Here is a 23,822-nt window from a genome sequence, read left to right as displayed (position 1 = left end):
AGGGTTTAACACATATCACTGTGGGGTCACTAATGCAAAAATGACATGTTCTAACAACTTAGTCCATGTAAAGGCAGGCAGCTTTTAAATAAAACTGTATTGTTTTGTATAAGAATGTATCTCCGCTTTTATAAGTGCCAGTAAAATCCCTTTCAGCCCCCTGCCTATTTCTTGATTGGATGAATATTTACTAATGTCATCCTTTCTGTCTCTTAACCTTAAAGGGACAGTAAAGTCATAATTAGACATTCATGATTTAGACAGAGCATACAATTTTAAACAACTTTCCAATTCACTTCTATTATTTAATTTGCTTCCTTCTCTTGTTATACTTTGCTGAAGGTTTATCTAGGTAAACTCGGGTGCAGCAAAGAACCTAGGTTCTAGCTGCTGATTGGTGGCTGCATATATATATATAACGATTGTCATTGGCTCACCCATGTGCTCAGTTAGAAACCAGTAGTGCATTGCTGCTCCTTCAACAAATGATACCAAGGGGCATATTTATCAGGTTCTGTATGGAGCTTGATGCCCCTTGTTTGAGGCTCGCCGGAAACAAAAGTTATAAAGCAGCGATCTAGAGACCGCTGCTCCATAACTTGTCCGCCTGCTCTGAGGCGGCGAATAGAAATCAACCCGATCGAATGCGATCGGTTTGATTGACCACCCCTGCTAGCGGCCGATTGGCCGCGAATCTGCAGGGGGTGGTATTGCACCAGCAGTTCACCAGAACTGTTGGTCCATATGCTGTCGGCATTTATCAATGTTTATTGATGTACGGCGGACATGATACGCTACTTTGTATCATGTCCGCTCGCACATTGATAAATATGCCCCTATGACTGGAAAAGTTGTTTAAATTTGTTTTCTCTACCCAAATCATGAAAGAAAACGTTTGGGTTTCATGTCCCTTTAACTCCTATAGTTAAAGAAGACTTCAAACAATCTTGATAAAATAGTTCTAGTAGTTAATGTGTTCTGATTAATCTTAATAAAGCAAATATTTCAGTGATCTTAATGGTTTTCTGCAACTCTTAGATCAGTGAAATATTTTTAAAAAGCTGTGAAGTAGGCTTAAAATGTGGAGGGATAGTAATTTAGTCTAGCAAAAGGTGCTAAATAATGCAATCCATGCTCTGGAACAAAGAATTGTGCTTACTAAGCAGTAAAAAATTGTGAGAACATTTCTGTAGGCAGAAAACACTTTGTAAACTAGTGATCCTTAAAATTCTGGTATAAAACCGACCTTCACAGCTTTAAACTATTTAAATATATGTATTACATTGAATTAGAATCCTTGTAATCAGATACCATATATAAATGCATATTTGGCATTGCTACAAAATTATGTTCTGTCATTTTGCAGACTAACCCAAAAGAGCATAGACATTGTATTAATGGGTAGGGTACATTTTAATTTGTGTGATGCATTGCTTGTATGTACCTGTAAGCTGTGGGAGCCCCAAATGTCATTTCCAACATCTAAGCTTATTACTACTATTAGCTTTAACTACCACTGCATATGTAAGAGTATAAGATATTATAGCAATGACGGTCTTTGTGTGTGCAATGGGCAAGCATGGTTTGTTCATATGTTCTATGCAATCTCTTTAAACAATAAGTTATCAGTCACTGAACTAGATTTGTCACTGAATTATTTTTCAGATCCCAGAGTGAAAGGATGGCTCTTCCTGGATAACTATATACCCACATTTATCTTCACTAATCTGTATTTATTAGTCGTATGGATAGGACCAAAGTATATGCAGAATAGACAACCTGTGGCATGCAGGAGTATTCTAGTTGTCTATAACCTGGGACTCACGTTGCTCTCACTTTACATGTTTTATGAGGTAAGAACTCAGACCTTTATAACCTATATTTGCTGAAATTTTTATTACTATATGTATTTATCTCTAATGCAAATTCATACACATTTGACACATTTATTTACAAAGCTCTCCTCCTCCTTGTTTAATAGTTACTAAACGTTAATCTGATTCAGTTTGCTGGTTTGGGGAGTATTTTTCATTTGTTTGATTCTTATACCTCACATCCGTGTTGAAAAAAAGAAAAGTGGAAAGGCCTGAGTACATCAGGAAATAAAGTGCAGTGCTGTCATTGAAGCAAGTGGTAACATGTACTTGGAGCATGGATAGGCCATTAACTGTCTGGTTTTGACATCAGTCATTTGTTACCGAATAACCAACTCCACTCTTCTGATTAGGTAATTCATCTGTATTAGTTAATGAATTTGTATTTGAACACATGCTGTAAATTTGCATAATTTATGAAATAATACAAAATAATATCAGCACTGAAAACAGAAGTATTGTCCTCTTCCTCATAGCATCATATCCTGCTATTCAATATACAATGAATATAATAATATGAATATGACATTGCATATAAGACCACTACATTTGCATAATGCTTATGAATTACTACCATGAATTAAACATTGGAATGCTTGTCTGATACTGTCCCTATTCATCATTTTGATCAAAAGGCTACTGTTGAGCAAAGTAACTACACACTAGGTGGGTGTGTTTATACTAGAAATATTGTGATTGGTGCATGAAGCTTTTTAAACATGTAGGTTAATGAGGTCAGCAGTGAATTTTGAAATGTTTATATTTTTTTATTTATCTGGAATACTTATTGACATTTCCATATACCTCAGCAGTCCTGATTCATTTTTAGTACTATAGTACTGATTCGCCTATAAGTATAATTTGTGTTGCTACTCAGCATCATTAAGTGTGTGCCCAAGGTGTTTTCTTTTGCTTTCTTATTGTATTGAGCACTTAAATAGGGCAACTCCCTAAAGATCAGCTTAAAATGTTATTGTATATGCAATTATTCAAGTAACAGTCGATTAGATTTAGAGTTTGGCGGTAGCCGTCAAAACCAGCGTTAGAGGCTCCTAACGCTGGTTTTTACCGCCCGCTGGTATTTAGAGTCGTGTAGTTAAGGGTCTAACGCTCACTTTGCAGCCGCGACTTTTCCAGATCCCCTTACGTCATTTGCGTATCCTATCTTTTCAATGGGATCTTTCTAACGCCGGTATTTAGAGTCGTGGCTGAAGTGAGCGTTAGAAATCTAACGACAAAACTCCAGCCGCAGCAAAAAGTCAGGAGTTAAGAGCTTTCTGGGCTAACTCCGGTTCATAAAGCTCTTAACTACTGTGCTCTAAAGTACACTAACACCCATAAACTACCTATGTACCCCTAAACCGAGGCCCCCCCACATCGCCGCCACTCTATTTAATTTTTTTAACCCCTAATCTGCCGACCGCACACCGCCGCCACCTACGTTATCCCTATGTACCCCTAATCTGCTGCCCCTAACATCGCCGACCCCTATATTATATTTATTAACCCCCAATCTGCCGCCCCAACGTCGCCTCCACCTACCTACACTTATTAACCCCTAATCCGCCTCACTCCCGCTTCAATAACCCTATAATAAATAGTATTAACCCCTAATCTGCCCTCCCTAACATTGCCGCCACCTAACTTCAAGCATTAACCCCTAATCTGCCGACCGGACCTCACCGCTACTCTAATAAATTTTTTAACTCCTAAAGCTAATTCTAACCCTAACCCTAACACCCCCCTAAGTTAAATATAATTTTTATCTAACAAAATAAATTAACTCTTATTAAATAAATTATTCCTATTTAAAGCTAAATACTTACCTGTAAAATAAACCCTAATATAGCTACAATATAAATTATAATTATATTGTAGCTATTTTAGGATTAATATTTATTTTACAGGCAACTTTGTATTTATTTTAACCAGGTACAATAGCTATTAAATAGTTAATAACTATTTAATAGCTACCTAGTTAAAATAATTACAAAATTACCTGTAAAATAAATCCTAACCTAAGTTACAATTAAACCTAACACTACACTATCAATAAATAAATTAAATAAAATACCTACAATTATCTACAATTAAACCTAACACTACACTATCAATAAATTAATTAAATACAATACCTACAAATAAATACAATTAAATAAACTAACTAAAGTACAAAAATAAAAAAGAACTAAGTTACAAAAAATAAAAAAATATTTACAAACATTAGAAAAATATTACAACAATTTTAAACTAATTACACCTACTCTAAGCCCCCTAATAAAATAACAAAGACCCCCAAAATAAAAAAATGCCCTACCCTATTCTAAAATTAAAATAGAAAAGCTCTTTTACCTTACCAGCCCTGAAAAGGGCCCTTTGCGGGGCATGCCCCAAAGAATTCAGCTCTTTTGCCTGTAAAAAAAAAAAACCATACAATACCCCCCCCAACATTGCAACCCACCACCCACATACCCCTAATCTAACCCAAACCCCCCTTAAATAAACACTAAGCCCCTGAAGATCTCCCTACCTTGTCTTCACCACGCCGGGTTCACCAATCGATCCAGAAGAGCCTCTGATGTCTTGATCCAAGCCCAAGCGGGGGGCTGAAGATGTCCATGATCCGACTGAAGTCTTCATCCAAGCGGGAGCTGAAGAGGTCCATGATCGGGCTGAAGTCTTCATCCAAGCGGGAGCTGAAGAGGTCCATGATCGGGCTGAAGTCTTCTATCAAGCGGCATCTTCAATCTTCTTTTTTCCGGATCCATGATCATCCCGCTGACGCAGAACATCCATCTTCACCGACGACTTCCCGATGAATGACGGTTCCTTTAAGGGACGTCATCCAAGATGGCGTCCCTCGAATTCCGATTGGCTGATAGGATTCTATCAGCCAATCGGAATTAAGGTAGGGAAATCCGATCAGCCAATCAGATTGAGCTTGCATTCTATTGGCTGATCGGAACAGCCAATCGGATTGAACTTGAATCTGATTGGCTGATTCCATCAGCCAATCAGAATTTTCCTACCTTAATTCCGATTGGCTGATAGAATCCTATCAGCCAATCGGAATTCGAGGGACGCCATCTTGGATGACGTCCCTTAAAGGAACCGTCATTCGTCGGGAAGTCGTCGGTGAAGATGGATGTTCCGCGTCGGCGGGATGACTATGGATCCGGAAGAAAGAAGATTGATGATGCCGCTTGATAGAAGACTTCAGCCCGATGATGGACCTCTTCAGCTCCCGCTTGGATCAAGACTTCAGCCCGATGATGGACCTCTTCAGCTCCCGCTTGGATGAAGACTTCAGCCCGATCATGGACCTCTTCAGCTCCCGCTTGGATGAAGACTTCATTCGGATCATGGACATCTTCAGCCCCCCACTTGGGCTTGGATCAAGACATCGGAGGCTCTTCTGGATCGATCGGTGAACCCGGCGTGGTGAAGACAAGGTAGGGAGATCTTCAGGGGCTTAGTGTTAGGTTTATTTAAGGGGGGTTTGGGTTAGATTAGGGGTATGTGGGTTGTAATGTTGCGGGGGGGGTATTGTATGTTTTGTTTTTTTACAGGCAAAAGAGCTGAATTCTTTGGGGCATGCCCCGCAAAGGGCCCTTTTCAGGGCTGGTAAGGTAAAAGAGCTTTTCTATTTTAATTTTAGAATAGGGTAGGGCATTTTTTTATTTTGGGGGTCTTTGTTATTTTATTAGGGGGCTTAGAGTAGGTGTAATTAGTTTAAAATTGTTGTAATATTTTTCTAATGTTTGTAAATATTTTTTTATTTTTTGTAACTTAGTTCTTTTTTATTTTTTGTACTTTAGTTAGTTTATTTCATTGTATTTATTTGTAGGTATTGTATTTAATTAATTTATTGATAGTGTAGTGTTAGGTTTAATTGTAACTTAGGTTAGGATTTATTTTACAGGTAATTTTGTAATTATTTTAACTAGGTAGCTATTAAATAGTAAATAACTATTTAATAGCTATTGTAGCTAGTTAAAATAAATACAAAGTTGCCTGTAAAATAAATATAAATCCTAAAATAGCTACAATATAATTATAATTTATATTGTAGCTATATTAGGGTTTATTTTACAGGTAAGTATTTAGCTTTAAATAGGAATAATTTATTTAATAAGAGTTAATTTATTTCGTTAGATTTAAATTATATTTAACTTAGGGGGGTGTTAGGGTTCGGGTTAGAGTTAGCTTTAGGGGTTAATACATTTATTATAGTAGCGGTGAGGTCCAGTCGACAGATTAGGGGTTAATTATTGTAGGTAGGTGGAGGCGACGTTGGGGGCGGCATATTAGGGGTTAATAAATATAATATAGGGGTCGGCGGTGTTAGGGGCAGCAGATTAGGGGTACATAGGTATAATGTAGGTTGCGGCGGTGTACGGAGCGGCAGATTAGGGGTTAAAAAAAAATATGCAGGTGTCAGCCATAGCGGGGGCGGCAGATTAGGGGTTAATAAGTGTAAGGTTAGGGGTGTTTAGACTCGGGTACATGTTAGAGTGTTAGGTGCAGACTTAGGAAGTGTTTCCCCATAGGAAACAATGGGGCTGCGTTAGGAGCTGAACGCTGCTTTTTTGCAGGTGTTAGGTTTTTTTTCAGCTCAAACTGCCCCATTGTTTCCTATGGGGATATCGTGCACAAGCACGTTTTTGAAGCTGGCCGCGTCCGTAAGCACCGCTGGTATCGAGAGTCGCAGTGGCGGTAAATTATGCTCTACGCTCCCTTTTTGGAGCCTAACGCGGGTTGTTACCGACAAAACTCTAAATCTAGCCGAGTGTGAGGATGAAAATTAGCATAGAAGAATGGGCCATATTCCATACATTTTCTGTCTGTTCACTGTATGCGCCTGATGCCTTGTTTACCAGGGCTCCACAGCTTGGAACAAAAGCTAAGAGTTGGCCAAAGAATTTAGGAGAGAGATGTTTTTTGGGCATTCAAATGATTGATATAATTACACATAATTATACAGTATAACTTTGACTGGTTTAATCCCTTGTTTGCCAGTTACCGAAGGTGATTTAAAAGCTTGTAGTTTCCAATATCTTGCACATACACAAATACATTAATTTTATTCAATTGCCAGTAACCAATGCAGCAGCAATTTAAGCCCTTGACTCAGTATATCAGACAATTGTCAATTAACCCTTTTATTGACCATTACCTTTGCAGGTATTAGGGCCAGGTCAGCCAAATGCCATATGCAAAAAGTTGGTGGGTGGTAAAAGGAAAGTACTGAACAATCAAACAGAAGTGACATGGGCTGTGCTGGGGCACACATCAAAGTAAGGAAATATTGCTGTGACCTCTACACCTTTGTCTGGTTGAAATGTCAGGGTCAAGGGGCATTTTACTGGGCACTATTTCTGCTTTTATAGATGACATGGTTCCCAGTGTTTGCCCTGCAGTATACTATAGAAGAGAGCATCATGCAATCAAATAGTCTGCCAAGCCTCTTCCTTGTTGATTTTTAAGTAGAAGCCGTTTTATGTATAGAATTGTGAGCAGTGTGTTACCAAGTACGTTTTGATATTTGAAACGGAACGGTTCATAATTCACAACCTTTATAATGTGCTATTTTCAATGTTGATATTTATATGTTGACACTTTAGGGACTATGCCACTCTTACTGATTACATGATGTGCAATCAAGGTCCAGTAAGCCTCTGTCATAGTCCAAGTCATCACCATCTGTATGTCAACCTTGATTTTCAGGATATTAAACTGCTGGGCACCAGTAAGGGATAGTAAACACCAAAAATGTTATTGTTTAAAAAGATAGATAATCCCTTTATTTACCATTCCCCAGTTTTGCCTAACCAACACTGTTATATTAATATACTTTTTACCTCTGTAATTGCCTTGTACCCAAGCTTCTGCTGACTGCCCCCTTATCTCAGATATTTTGACAGACTTGCATTTCAGGCAATTAGTGCTGACTCTTAAATAATTCCATGTGCAGGAGCACAATGTTATTTATATGAAACACATGAACTAACGTCCTCTAACTGAGAAAAAACTGTCAAATGCATTCAGATAAGACACAGCCTTCAAGGGCTTAGAAATTAGCATATAAGCCTACCTAGGTTTAGCTGTCAACTAAGAATACCAAGAGAACAAAGCAAATTTAGTGATAAAAGTAAATTAGAAAGTTGTTTAAAATGACATGCCCTATCTGAATCATGAAAGTTTAATTTGGACTTTACTATCCCTTTAAGAGAACTGCAGACACAGGAGGAAGAACAATAACATGGTGAGAAGTAACCATGATAATGTAAGATGTGTACAGCAATTTAAAGGGCCATAATAGTAAAAGAAAATGACATTCTCTAAGACTATCGACCCTACACTTGGACCTGCAGAGCACTGCTGATCCAGTCACACGACTCAGAGGTGCAACTAGCGCTGCTGATTGGATCAGCATGTAATTTTTCGACTTGTGGCCCTTTAATGGGTAGCTTCTGACTGTATTAACTTAACATTGGGTAATGAAAAATACAGTTAATCCAGTCATCCTCAGCACCCATAAAGGGACATGAAAGTGAAATCTGAAATAAACAGTAGCCCATTTCACATTTAATTAAAAAAAACATATTTACATCTATTTGCAAAAATGCTTCTTGTAAAAGTTCTGATAATCTTTACTATTTATACATCCGACTGAGCATATAGCATTTGGCTCAGTGCACCAACATTACCTACTCATGTAGGCACCTTCAACATCCTGCAACCACCTTTCACCTATAGATAAAACCCATCCAAGTGTCTCGCCCTCCACAAGACCTCTGGGCATGGTTCCTTCTGTTTGCTTATTCTTCCTTTAGCAAAAAAACATGATGGCCGGCCTTGTTCATCATCATAATCTTCTTTTTCATAATGTCTTTCTAGTATTCCTCCAAAATGATCGTTGTGGGGAATTCATCCTAAAGGCACATAGAAGTCAGAAGTAAACTATCATTACTCAGAGCATGCAATTTGGAGAGAAAAAATCCAATTTCTTCGGTTATCAAATTTACCTCCTCATTCTCTTTGTATACTTTGAAGCTCCTTCCATGGGAGCTTACTGAGGTAGGTTTAGGAGCAGTCTTGTGTCTTGAGCACTATAGGTTTAACATCCTTACAAACATTCTTGCAAGCACTGCTGTCATGTAGTGTTCAAGACACGTGTATGTTCTTGAACCTGAAAAATATTCAAATAAAAAAAGAGGCGCCGCATGTGTGTTTCAATCAGAGGATTGTCGTTAAAGTAAGTAAAATAGAACACAGGGTACCCACTCTAATGTGCTATAGTTAAATGTGAGCACCCTGGGTTTTATTTCACTTACTGTGAGTACCCTGTGTGTTATTTCACTTACTGCGAGTACCCTGGGTTTTATTTCACTTACTGTGAGTACCCTGGGTTTTATTTCACTTACTGTGAGTACCCTGTGTTCTATTTCACTTACTGTGAGTACCCTGTGTGTTATTTCACTTACTGTGAGTAACCTGGGTTTTATTTCAATTACTGTGAGTAACCTAGGTTTTATTTCACTTACTGTGAGTACCCTGTGTTTTATTTCACTTACTGTGAATAACCTGGGTTTTATTTCACTTACTGTGAGTACCCTGGGTTTTATTTCACTTACTGTGAGTACCCTGTGTGTTATTTCACTTACTGTGAGTGCCCTGGGTTTTATTTCACTTACTGTGAGTACCCTGGGTTTTATTTCACTTACTGTGAGTACCCTGGGTTTTATTTCACTTACTTTGAGTACCCTGGGTTTTATTTCACTTACTGTGAGTACCCTGGGTTTTATTTCACTTACTGTGAGTACCCTGGGTTTTATTTCACTTACTGTGAGTACCCTGGGTTTTATTTCACTTACTGTGAGTACCCTGGGTTTTATTTCACTTACTGTGAGTACCCTGGGTTTTATTTCACTTACTGTGAGTAACCTGGGTTTTATTTCACTTACTGTGAGTACCCTGTGTGTTGTTTCACTTACTGTGAGTACCCTGTGTATTATTTCACTTACTGTGAGTACCCTGGGTTTTATTTCACTTACTGTGAGTACCCTGGGTTTTATTTCACTTACTGTGAGTACCCTGGGTTTTATTTCACTTACTGTGAGTAACCTGGGTTTTATTTCACTTACTGTGAGTACCCTGGGTTTTATTTCACTTACTGTGAGTACCCTGGGTTTTATTTCATTTACTGTGAGTACCCTGTGTTCTATTTCACTTACTGTGAGTACCCTGTGTTTTATTTCACTTACTGTGAGTACCCTGGGTTTTATTTCACTTACTGTGAGTACCCTGGGTTTTATTTCACTTACTGTGAGTACCCTGTGTGTTATTTCACTTACTGTGAGTACCCTGTGTTCTATTTCACTTACTGTTATTACCCTGTGTTTTATTTCACTTACTGTGAGTACCCTGTGTGTTATTTCACTTACTGTGAGTAACCTGTGTTTTATTTCACTTACTGTGAGTACCCTGTGTTCTATTTCACTTACTGTGAGTACCCTGTGTTCTATTTCACTTACTGTGAGTACCCTGGGTTTTATTTCACTTACTGTGAGTACCTTGGGTTTTATTTCACTTACTGTGAGTACCCTGGGTTTTATTTCACTTACTGTGAGTACCCTGGGTTTTATTTCACTTACTGTAAGTACCATGGGTGTTATTTCACTTACTGTGAGTACCCTGGGTGTTATTTCACTTACTGTGAGTACCCTGGGTGTTATTTCACTTACTGTGAGTACCCTGTGTTCTATTTCACTTACTGTTATTAACCTGTGTTTTATTTCACTTACTGTTATTAACCTGTGTTTTATTTCACTTACTTGGAGACAATCCTCTGTTTGATACACACATGCGGAACCTCTTTTTTTTTTTATTTGGATATTTTTCAGAAGCTTGAGACTGGGAGGGTGAGAAGAGGGCAGCCTGTGCCAGCAAAGGTGTCATAAGAGGAACTTAGCAACATGACTTCTGTACTTTGAGGACAGTATTTGTGGACTTATCTTTGTTTATTTGATCTTATGTTGATCGCATATGTATTTCCATTCTTGGGGATATATATATTTTTCAATATCGTATACATTTGTTTATTTTTCGTTACGCTCTCGTTGGATTTGAGCACCCCCTACTGTTTGATAACATAGATTGTATGTTCCTGATCCTACCTCAGTATGCTCTCATGGAGAGGAGTTTTAGCAAATAAGACAGAAGATAATTTGATAACCGAGGTAAATTACAAAGCTCTTTTATTTAATTATTTTGTTGTTGTTGTTATTATTTTTACTTTTGGCTTCCATGCCCCTTTAACTTCTAGGTTTTTTCCCCACCAAATCCTTTCTGATTAAGTAACAACATAGTGTTTATAGGGAACAGACTGAATTTCAAAATTGAGACTTTTCCTTTCTGATTGGTAAAGGAAGGAGAAGGCTCAAATTTGATTTTCTAGCTTCAAAAAGTGCCGTTGGAAACCAATTGGAAAACAGTTCAAATTATTAGCTCACAAGAAATGAGTTTTGAAGTGGGCGGCGGGAACGCAGGGTATGACACAGCTAGATTAAATAGTAAGCTACAACGCATCTTCAGTAGAAGTGATCAAAACAATTCCCTCTAAAATATTACTTCTATTCCTGATCTGATTTTAAAATGTGTAAAGTTTACCATCACTTAAAGGGACAGTCTAGTCAAAATTCATGATTCAGATAGGCCATGCAGTTTTAAACAACTTTGCAATTTTAAACAACTTCACTTTTATCATCCAATTTGCTTTGTTCTCTTGGTATTCTTTGCTGAAATCTAAACCTAGGTAGGATTATATGCTAATTTCTGAGCTCTTGAAGGCTGCTTATTATCTGCCTGCATTTTGACAGACAGCGCAAGTTCATTTGTTCTATAGAGATAACATTGTGCTCATTCCCGTGGAGTTATCTATGAGTCAGCACTGATTGGTTAAAATGCAAGTCTGCCAAAAGAACTGAAATAAGGGGGTAGTCTGCAGAAGCTTAGATACAAGGTAATCACAGAGGTAAAAAAGTATATTAATATAACAGTGTTGGTTATGCAAAACTGGGTAATAAAGGGATTATCTATATTTTTAAACAAATTCTGGAGTAGACTATCCCTTTATGTAAACCTCAGGACAGCCCTATACATATGCCAGACAGATTGGAATTACTTTGTTTCCACCAAGTGGCTAATCATGTCTAATTAATAGTATACTGTAGTAAACAACATCAGGAGACATCACTTACAGGTGTGCAGGCCAGGAATATAGGATTAGCCAGTTCCAAAAAAAGACAAAAACAAAAAAATAATTACGGCCTACTATTCATTTAAAATTACCTTTATTTTATAGGTACATAATGGGTCCATGGGGAAAAAAGCACAATGTTTTGGACAAGTCCTTAGTCATGTGAAAAGATAGTGCAACAATAGCATGCTCTAATTTATTGTGTTTAACGACAGAAAAGCGGTAAAACACATACTTAAAGTATCCACAGAACATTGCTGCCAATTGGCAGCGGTTGTTTTTGTGCGACCCAGGTTTGCGATTGCCACTGTCAATTGGCTCACCATCTGTATCCGATTGGAACCAGTAGTGAGCTGCAGCTTCAGAGCCTTTGTGTGGGTTAAACACATAGCATAGCAGGGCTGCTATTGCTAAAATTACATGCTCTAACATATTAAAACATATTTTTGCACTCTAATGTGAAAGAGGTGAAGCTGCTTTTCTAGTTATTTAAAAATTAGCATAATATTTGCTTCCAGCATAAATATATGATTTTTGACCAGGAGGTATTTAATTACTGCTCAGTAAGCATTTAAGATCTAGAGAAATATTTTATTTTTAAATTCTTTACTAACAATGTGTTCCACAGTTTTAATTTTGCTATATTTTTTCCTTGACGTTTTTTTGTTTCCCTCCGGTAACATCCTCTTTATGTGCACTTTATATTCGCAAACAACAATAAACGCATATTCCATTTATATTTCCATGTTTAAGTTTTTATTCTGACATGCTAGGATTTTAAAAGTTAACAAATCTGTCCTTAAACACCATTGGTATGCGCACACTTCAAACTAGCAATGCATCTGACATTCTTCTGTTGGAAACATAATGTTCTTTGTTTCGAAAAGCTCAAGGCTAACAATTTTTAAGCTTCTTAGGAGCAGAGTGTATGTTCTAGTAATCCAGTTGACAAATCTATTCCAGGTTTTCATCAGTATTGCTTTATTGTCCTTTTTAAAAGAACACTCTCAACTTGACATCAGTTGGGTTCCTTTTAAAGAGCACTAAAATAACTTTTATTTTTAACTAAATAATTCTCAAAAAGACACTTATCTAATATGTGACATTTTATATATACCCCTTGAAATGTGAATGTAAGAAATATATAATACAATGTTTTCCCCAGTGCCTTTTTAGCGGGTTCACCACCCTGCTGATTTCTCCAACATTGGTGTGTCCGGTCCACGGCGTCATCCTTACTTGTGGGATATTCTCCTCCCCAACAGGAAATGGCAAAGAGTCCCAGCAAAGCTGTTCACATGATCCCTTCTAGGCTCCGCCCACCCCAGTCATTCTCTTTGCCGTTGCACAGGCAACATCTCCACGGAGATGGTTAAGAGTTTTTTTTGGTGTTTAAATGTAGTTTTTATTCTTCTATCAAGTGTTTGTTATTTTAAAATAGTGCTGGTATGTACTATTTACTCTGAAACAGAAAAGGATGAAGATTTCTGTTTGTAAGAGGAAGATGATTTTAGCAGACAGTAACTAAAATCGGTTGCTGTTTCCACATAGGACTGTTGAGATGAAGTAACTTCAGTTGGGGGAAACAGTTAGCAGACTTTTCTGCTTAAGGTATGACTAGCCATATTTCTAACAAGACTGTGTAATGCTGGAAGGCTGTCATTTCCCCTCATGGGGACCGGTAAGCCATTTTCTTAGTCAAAAACAAACAGAATAAAGGGCTTATTATGGGCTAAAAAACTGGTAGACATTTTTATGGGCTAAATCGATTGCTTTATTTGTGCATATTATTCAAATTTAGGCTAACTATTGACATTTATAATCTTGGGGAACGTTTATAAAACGGCAGGCACTGTATTGGACACCTTTTTCAGTCAGGGGGCCTTTCTAGTCATAGACTGAGCCTCATTTTCGCGCCATTAATGCACAGTTGTTTTTTGAGAGCAGGGCATGCAGATGCATGTGTGAGGATCTAAGAATCTCTGAAAAAGCTTTTAGAAGGCGTCATTTGGTATCGTATTCCCCTCAGGGCTTGGTTGGGTCTTAGCAAAGACTGTATCTGGGACTGTATAGGGGTTAAATTGAAAAACGGCTCCGGTTCCGTTATTTTAAGGGTTAAAGCTCTGAAATTGGTGTGCAATACTTTTAAGGCTTTAAGACACTGTGGTGAAAATTTGGTAATTTTTGAACAATTCCTTCATACTTTTTCACATATTCAGTAATAAAGTGTTTTCTGTTTGAAATTTAAAGTGACAGTAACGGTTTTATTTTAAAACGTTTTTTGTGCATTGTTGACAAATTTAAGCCTGTTTAACATGTCTGTACCTTCAGATAAGCTATGTTCTATATGTATGAAAGCCAATGTGTCTCCCCATTTAAATTTATGTGATAATTGTGCCATAGCGTCCAAACAAAGTAAGGACAGTACTGCCACAAATAATGATATTGCCCAAGATGATTCCTCAAATGAGGGGAGTAAACATGATACTACATCATCTCCTACTGTGTCTACACCAGTTTTGCCCATGCAGGAGGCCCCTAGTACATCTAGTGCGCCAATACTTATTACCATGCAACAATTAACGGCTGTAATGGATAACTCCATAGCAAATCTTTTATCCAAAATGCCTACTTATCAGAGAAAGCGTGATTGCTCTGTTTTAAACACTGAAGAGCAAGAGGACGCTGATGATAATTGTTCTGTCATACCCTCACACCAATCTGAAGGGGCCATGAGGGAGGTTTTGTCTGAGGGAGAAATTTCAGATTCAGGAAAAATTTCTCATCAAGCTGAACCTGATGTTGTGACATTTAAATTTAAATTAGAACATCTCCGCGCACTGCTTAAGGAGGTATTATCTACTCTGGATGATGGTGACAATTTGGTCATTCCAGTGAAATTATGCAAGATGGACAGGTTCCTAGAGGTTACGGTGCCCCCCGACGCTTTTCCTATACCCAAGTGGGTGGCGGACATAGTAAATAAAGAGTGGGAAAAGCCCGGCATACCTTTTGTTCCTCCCCCTATATTTAAGAAATTATTTCCTATGGTCGACCCCAGAAAGGACTTATGGCAGACAGTCCCCAAGGTCGAGGGGGCAGTTTCTACTCTAAACAAACGCACTACTATTCCTATCGAAGATAGTTGTGCTTTCAAAGATCCTATGGATAAAAAATTGGAAGGTTTGCTTAAAAAGATTTTTGTACAGCAAGGCTACCTTCTACAACCAATTTCATGCATTGTTCCTGTCACTACGGCAGCGTGGTTCTGGTTCGAGGAACTAGAAAAGTCGCTCAGTAGAGAAACTCCATATGAGGAGGTTATGGACAGAGTTCACGCACTAAAATTGGCTAACTCTTTTATTTTAGATGCCGCTTTGCAATTAGCAAAATTAGCGGCGAAAAATTCAGGGTTTGCTATTGTGGCGCGCAGAGCGCTTTGGCTAAAGTCTTGGTCAGCGGATGTGTCATCCAAGACAAAATTACTTAACATTCCTTTCAAAGGTAAAACTTTATTTGGACCTGATTTGAAAGAGATTATTTCAGACATCACTGGGGGAAAGGGCCACGCCCTTCCACAGGATAGGTCTTTTAAGGCTAAAAATAAGCCTAATTTTCGTCCCTTTCGCAGAAATGGACCAGCATCTAATTCTGCATCCTCTACGCAAGAGGGTAATGCCTCACAACCCAAACCAGCCTGGAAACAAATGCAAGGCTGGAACAAGGGTAAGCAGGCCAAGAAGCCTGCCACTGCTAACAAGACAGTATGAAGGAGTAGCCCCCGATCCGGGACTGGATCTGGTGGGGGGCAGACTCTCTCTCTTTGCTCAGGCTTGGGCAAGAGATGTTCAGGATCCTTGGGCGCTAGAAATAGTTTCACAAGGTTATCTCCTGGAATTCAAGGAACTACCCCCAAGGGGAAGGTTCCACAAGTCTCACTTATCCTCAAACCAAATAAAGAGACAGGCATTCTTACATTGTGTAGAAAACCTGTTAAAGATGGGAGTGATACACCCAGTTCCAATAAAGGAACAAGGAATGGGATTTTATTCCAATCTGTTCGTAGTTCCCAAAAAAGAGGGAACGTTCAGACCAATTTTGGATTTGAAGATCCTAAACAAATTTCTCAGGGTACCTTCGTTCAAAATGGAAACTATTCGAACGATTCTACCCACCATCCAGGAAAGTCAATTTATGACTACCGTGGATCTAAAGGATGCGTACCTACATATCCCTATCCACAAGGAACATCATCAGTTCCTAAGGTTCGCTTTTCTGGACAAACATTACCAGTTTGTGGCTCTTCCATTCGGATTAGCCACTGCTCCAAGGATTTTCACAAAGGTGCTAGGGTCCCTTCTAGCGGTTCTAAGACCAAGGGGCATTGCAGTAGTACCTTACTTGGACGACATTCTAATACAAGCGTCGTCCCTGTCAAAGGCAAAGGCTCATACGGACATCGTTCTAGCCTTTCTCACATCTCACGGATGGAAGGTGAACAAAGAAAAGAGTTCTCTGTCCCCGTCTACAAGAGTTCCCTTCTTGGGAACAATAATAGATTCCTTAGAAATGAGGATTTTTCTGACAGAGGTCAGAAAATCAAAACTTCTAAGCTCTTGTCAAGTGCTTCATTCTGTTCCTCGTCCTTCCATAGCGCAGTGCATGGAAGTAATAGGATTGATGGTTGCAACAATGGACATAGTTCCTTTTGCACGAATTCATCTAAGACCATTACAACTGTGCATGCTCAAACAGTGGAATGGGGATTATACAGACTTGTCTCCAATGATTCAAGTAGATCAAAAGACCAGAGATTCACTCCGTTGGTGGCTGACCCTGGACCATCTGTCCCAGGGAATGAGCTTCCGCAGGCCAGAGTGGGTCATTGTCACGACCGACGCCAGTCTAGTGGGCTGGGGTGCGGGCTGGGAATCCCTGAAACCTCAGGGTCTATGGTCTCGGGAAGAGTCTCTTCTCCCGATAAACATTCTGGAACTGAGAGCGATATTCAATGCTCTCAGAGCTTGGCCTCAACTAGCAAAGGCCAAATTCATAAGGTTCCAATCAGACAACATGACGACTGTTGCTTATATCAATCATCAAGGGGGAACAAAGAGTTCCCTGGCGATGAAAGAAGTGACCAAAATAATTCAATGGGCGGAGGATCACTCCTGCCACTTGTCTGCGATCCACATCCCAGGTGTGGAAAACTGGGAAGCGGATTATCTGAGTCGTCAGACATTCCATCCGGGGGAGTGGGAACTCCACCCGGAGATCTTTGCCCAACTAACTCGATTATGGGGCATTCCAGACATGGATCTGATGGCGTCTCGTCAGAACTTCAAGGTTCCTTGCTATGGGTCCAGATCCAGGGATCCCAAGGCGACTCTAGTAGATGCACTAGTAGCACCTTGGACCTTCAACCTAGCTTATGTATTTCCACCGTTTCCTCTCATTCCCAGGCTGGTAGCCAGGATCAAACAGGAGAGGGCCTCGGTGATCTTGATAGCTCCTGCGTGGCCACGCAGGACTTGGTATGCAGACCTGGTGAATATGTCATCGGTTCCACCATGGAAGCTACCTTTGAGACAGGACCTTCTTGTTCAGGGTCCATTCGAACATCCAAATCTGGTCTCCCTCCAGCTGACGGCTTGGAGATTGAACGCTTGATTCTATCAAAGCGTGGGTTTTCAGATTCTGTGATAGATACTCTGGTTCAGGCCAGAAAACCGGTAACTAGAAAGATTTACCATAAAATATGGAAAAGATATATCTGTTGGTGTGAATCCAAAGGATTCCCATGGAATAAGATAAAAATTCCTAAGATTCTCTCCTTTCTAAAAGAAGGTTTGGAGAAAGGATTATCTGCAAGTTCTCTAAAGGGACAGATCTCTGCTTTATCTGTCTTACTACACAAAAGACTGGCAGCTGTGCCAGATGTTCAAGCATTTGTTCAGGCTCTGGTTAGGATCAAGCCTGTTTACAGACCTTTGACTCCTCCCTGGAGTCTAAATCTAGTTCTTTCAGTTCTTCAAGGGGTTCCGTTTGAACCCTTACATTCCGTAGATATTAAGTTACTATCTTGGAAAGTTTTGTTTTTGGTTGCAATTTCTTCTGCTAGAAGAGTTTCAGAGTTATCTGCTCTGCAGTGTTCTCCTCCTTATCTGGTGTTCCATGCAGATAAGGTGGTTTTGCGTACTAAGCCTGGTTTTCTTCCTAAAGTTGTTTCTAACAAAAATATTAACCAGGAGATAGTTTGTACCTTCTTTGTGTCCGAATCCAGTTTCAAAGAAGGAACGTTTGTTACACAATTTGAACGTTGTCCGTGCTCTAAAGTTCTATTTAGAGGCTACTAAAGATTTCAGACAAACATCTTCCTTGTTTGTTGTTTATTCTGGTAAAAGGAGAGGTCAAAAAGCGACCTCTACCTCTCTTTCCTTTTGGCTTAAAAGCATTATCCGTTTGGCTTATGAGACTGCCGGACGGCAGCCTCCTGAAAGAATCACAGCTCACTCCACTAGGGCTGTGGCTTCCACATGGGCCTTCAAGAACGAGGCTTCTGTTGACCAGATATGTAAGGCAGCGACTTGGTCTTCACTGCACACTTTTGCCAAATTTTACAAATTTGATACTTTTGCTTCTTCGGAGGCTATTTTTGGGAGAAAGGTTTTGCAAGCTGTGGTGCCTTCCGTTTAGGTGACCTGATTTGCTCCCTCCCTTCATCCGTGTCCTAAAGCTTTGGTATTGGTTCCCACAAGTAAGGATGACGCCGTGGACCGGACACACCAATGTTGGAGAAAACAGAATTTATGCTTACCTGATAAATTACTTTCTCCAACGGTGTGTCCGGTCCACGGCCCGCCCTGGTTTTTTAATCAGGTCTGATGAATTATTTTCTCTAACTACAGTCACCACGGTATCATATGGTTTCTCCTATATATATTTCCTCCTGTCCGTCGGTCGAATGACTGGGGTGGGCAGAGCCTAGGAGGGATCATGTGACCAGCTTTGCTGGGACTCTTTGCCATTTCCTGTTGGGGAGGAGAATATCCCACAAGTAAGGATGACGCCGTGGACCGGACACACCGTTGGAGAAAGTAATTTATCAGGTAAGCATAAATTCTGTTTTTACTGACTACCTGGCTAAAATGTAAGCCAATACTACGCTAACATTAGTTAATATAAATATTTTCAAAGTTTTGTTGCTCAAATTTATCATTTAATTGATTTATGTTAAATTATGCAATTCATTTGTGCTTTGGATAAAGTAACATAATATTGAATAGCATTACACAGCCCTACAGGGCCTATGCTTACCCAAAAACTCCTCTCGCCCATCAGGTGAGTATAGGACAAAACTAAGCATCTCGCAAGAAACTTTAGTCACCCTTGCATGTCTACATGAAGTGTGTGTTTGTATATATGTGTGTGTGTGTATATATATATATATATATATATATATATATGTATGTATGTATGTATATATATATATGTGTGTACTATATATATATATATATATATATATATATATATATATATATATATATATATATATATATATATATATATATATAATTTAAAAAGGCAAAATAAATAGTGTTATTGTAATCTCGCATGCATTGCAGTTATATATATATATGTGTGTACTATATATATATATATATATATATATATATATATATATATATATATATATATATATATATATATATAATTTAAAAAGGCAAAATAAATAGTGTTATTGTAATCTCGCATGCATTGCAGACGGAAGTCCTAATATGAATGCCCTGCAAACTGTTTAATATTTAGGACCTGTGCATTAACATTTTTTACTTCAGCATATGTGGGGTTACGATTAACTAAGTATATTTAATGCTGCCACCCTTCAACCTATAGTGCACTGTGAGCTGTACTGCATTTAGCTAGACAGTGATAGCATGTTAAAAAATTAACTTTCTGGCCGGCTGCACTATATTGTTATGGTAGGCAGCTTGCTCATGTACATTGTTTTAATGTACTCTAGAGGACCCTGGAGAACTTCAGCACAATGTACATGAGCAAGCTGCTTACCATAACTTTAACCCATACTTCATTCACAATTCCACACACACAGAACAAAACACTCACCACCGCTCTAGCATGATGTCTTCCCACACAGACAACCTTAGGGGTGGGAAGTAGCAACTGACAGGAGATCAAGAGTCTTGGAGATAAGGGGAGGTCGTTTGAATGCTTTTCACAGATATAACCTCCCTGTTTTCCCTCCTTTCCCCGTGTGTGCGCATATGTGGAGGGCAATTTGACTGACTTAACCTTTTTTTATTTATTATTATTTCTACTGATGTCCCACTTAAAATGTATCTGATATATTAGTGTGTGGTTAAAGTTGCAGGAGAAAAATTATTCTAGACTTTTGCTGTTTTTCAACTAAATGTATAATTTATTTAAAGGGACATGTAACCCAAAAAGTTTTTTCATGATTCAGATAGAGTATACAATTTTAAACAGTTTTCCAGTTTACTTCTATTATCAATGGTGCTTCATTCTCTTGACATTCTTTGACAGAGCAGCAATGCACTAATGAAAATTAGCTGAATATTTAAGGCGAGCCAATGACAAGAGGAATATATGTGCCGCTAACAAACTGCAGCTAGTTCCTAGCAGTGCATTGCTGCTCCTGAGCTGACCTAGGTATGCTTTTCAACCAAGGATACCAGAGAATGACGGAAATTAGACAATATAAGTAAATTTGAAGGTTGTTTAAATTGCAAGCACTATCTGAATCATGAAAGTTTAATTTTGGCTTTACTGTCCCTTTTAAAAAGTACAGCTTAAAAAGGTTACAATTCATGAGTTGAAGTTGGGTTACCATTGCATGGAGGGTTTTGTATATCAGAGAATTGCATTTTTTATTTTTATTTGTTGTCACAGAATGCATCAATGGAATATGTAACACGCCAGTGTAGCAGTTTCCTGTGATTTTTGGGTTATAGCATAAACCTTTATATGTATCTGATGTGTTCAGTAAGCAGATGTGACAAACTACTTTACAGTTTTGCAAATGTTTAATAAAGTGTCAACTCTGTACTGTTCCTTTCATACATGCTGATTAGCTCTTAACTGTAAATGTGGGTGAAGTTCAATGGACATGAACAACAGTACATTTGGATGGGTTATTACCATGGTGTGATTTGAGACTAAAGTGCACTTGATCAGCATGAGTAAATAAAAACACAGTTTGTCATACAAGTCTGGCCTTCAGACCACTGCCGCACGCCAATTAGACATCTTGAATAACATAAGGTGCAGGTGAAAGGGAAAGAAGCCTTAAAGGGGCATTGGACTTCAGACTTTTTTCTGTTACATCTTAAAGGAAATATTTTATAATGTTTTTTTAATAAGATGTTTATTAAATAAATTAACTATTTCTGTAGGAATCATCCCTTTCAGTCATAGACAATAATCATTTTAAATAATTTCCTATATATCGGCAGAATGGACGGCCATGCTGGGTGTTATCTATCGCCAGCATCGCTGACTAATGGCATGTATAGTAAACGCCTCTCTGCAATGCCGTTTGTTAGCATCTATGTCAGGAGCTTAGAATATTTTGGCTTGTTCGACATAGCAGCGGATCCCTTAGAATCTCTCGCCACCTCATAGCACTTTCGATCATCAGGGCTTAAAACTTAACACAACTGTTTGATTTTTATATTTTTAAATTTTTATAGTATACAACTGGTTAACAAAAAAAGTAATGAGCAGAAAGCGTATGATTTATACATGCTTATGAAACATAATTGTAAATATGTTTTGACATGCAGTAAGCAATATAGCATTCTGAACAAAGTCACATCTGTCATAATGAACTGTATGTCATATAGATTCATTATACAATCTAGTTATGTGTTTATTCACTAGGTTATAAACATTTAAACTTTTTGTATTTGTAGGTGAACTTGTGGTTAAACAAACATAACACCCAATAAGTATTCAGACAATAGAAGAGGAGGGAGTTACCCTGATTAATAATGACATAAAAAAACTTTTGGGTCTAACATTAGATAGTTATAGAATAAGGGGGTGTTATCGAAGTGTAAAGAGGTATATAAAAGAACCATTCACAGGTTTTACCTGGTTCAATAGAGTATTATTAAGATAGCGGTATTTGCAAGATAAACCTTGAAGTAAGACTCTGAGCACAATTAAGGAATGCCAGAGTGCATTAGTGGGTGGGTGAGAGTATAAGGAGCCAGCCGGGCAGCATGAGTATTAAACTTCGTACCACATAGATGTGACCCATTTGGGTAATTTCAAGGACTACAGATATGAGCCAGGGACCAGCCATAGTCAAGGAGGGGGGAAAAGATAAACAAATACTATAAGGCAAGTATACCACTGGACATAATGAAACATAAAACATTGCCTTTGTCACAGGCAATGTAACTATATTAAGTGAATAGGCTTCAGCAAACAGTGCAGAAAGGATAACTCCCCAAGATTGTTTAAGAAAGTATAGTTGTTCAGCTAGGAGGATTCCGAGTTATAAAAACTATGATTAAGTTTCTAGAACAAAATTTACATGCATGTAGATTATACCACATAATATTACAAGATATATATAGAACTAGGGATGGGTGGTTCCTGCATATTTGAAAATATATAATGGGCACCTTTGGCCTATAGGTATACAAGCCAGTATATAAAGGTAAGATTAAACTAAACCGCAAACACTGTCATTATAGAATTTGGATCTGTAATATTCCTATGGAGGAGGTGGGAGTATAATAGCTATAATGCACTATGCAGCCTAAGATTACTCTACTCCAGTTTTTAGGTAAAACCAACTGTGTCTTAATTAGCACAGATACTGCGTAGCTAAGAGGGAGAAATTTCGAAGATAGAAATGTAAAGTGGTAACATCAAGGAGTCATACAAACTGTGAACAAACATGAGCATGTATTGAAAAAAAAAAAGTAAAAAAAAAAATCCCTTTCTCCCCCCCCCCCCTCTTTTTTCTTAATTTCTTTTTCTTTATTTTTTTTTAAGCCGCGCTACTTCGGCTGCTAGCAGCACGGCTCCAGATCTTGGTGTGTAGAGGGGAAATACTCAGAGTACAATGCGCCAGTTATATATAATTATAACTAGGGGGATGTTAGCAGATTGGTTAAATAAAGCCTGGCAAATTATGAAGTTGGCTATGGAATAAACTGACAAACGTTTTTTTTTTAGTACAGCAGGGATGTATATCAGACATTTTTAAACAACCATGTAGTGCCCCTAAAACATTCCTGCAAGATACCTTCAATAAGTAAAGACCAGAATGTTATTAGTATCTACAGCATGGGTGTTTCTAGTAGTGGAAAGTCTTTGAAAACATAAATACTTATCCAAGTGCCTGTGTGAAAACTGTTTCCCCTTTACCCAAAACCAGTCTCCTTTATTTTCAGGCGATATTGCCGTCATAGAAAAGATAAGTCTCACCATAAAGTGAAAGGGAGCTGATCATCTAATTTTGAAGCATGGAGTCAGCCATCCCACAGTTTAGCCAATTTCAGCTACGCTGGGTAGGGAAATTAGCCTATTCCAATTTTCACAACTGTGATGCAGAGTACAAAATAGAGGCAAAGGAAGTGGTGCTTACCAATCCGGGGTTTCTTCACCGTGATGTTGAGCAGCGTGTCTTC

The 23,822-nt window shown here is 38.4% G+C and overlaps 1 protein-coding gene across 1 annotated transcript in view; it reads left to right on the top strand.

Moving 5' to 3' along the window:
- The window catches only part of ELOVL5 (ELOVL fatty acid elongase 5), a 102,819-nt gene that overhangs the window by 3,810 nt on the left and 75,187 nt on the right, over positions 1-23,822 (top strand). Inside the window, 1 exon segment of the mRNA XM_053710383.1 lies at positions 1,666-1,853. Coding sequence (XP_053566358.1) covers positions 1,666-1,853 — 188 coding nt within the window.

The sequence above is a fragment of the Bombina bombina genome, chromosome 4 (assembly GCF_027579735.1).
Source record: "Bombina bombina isolate aBomBom1 chromosome 4, aBomBom1.pri, whole genome shotgun sequence".
Classification (NCBI taxonomy): domain Eukaryota; kingdom Metazoa; phylum Chordata; class Amphibia; order Anura; family Bombinatoridae; genus Bombina; species Bombina bombina.
Note: the sequence above shows the minus strand (reverse complement) of the source record. Positions and strands in the feature narration are given on the sequence as shown.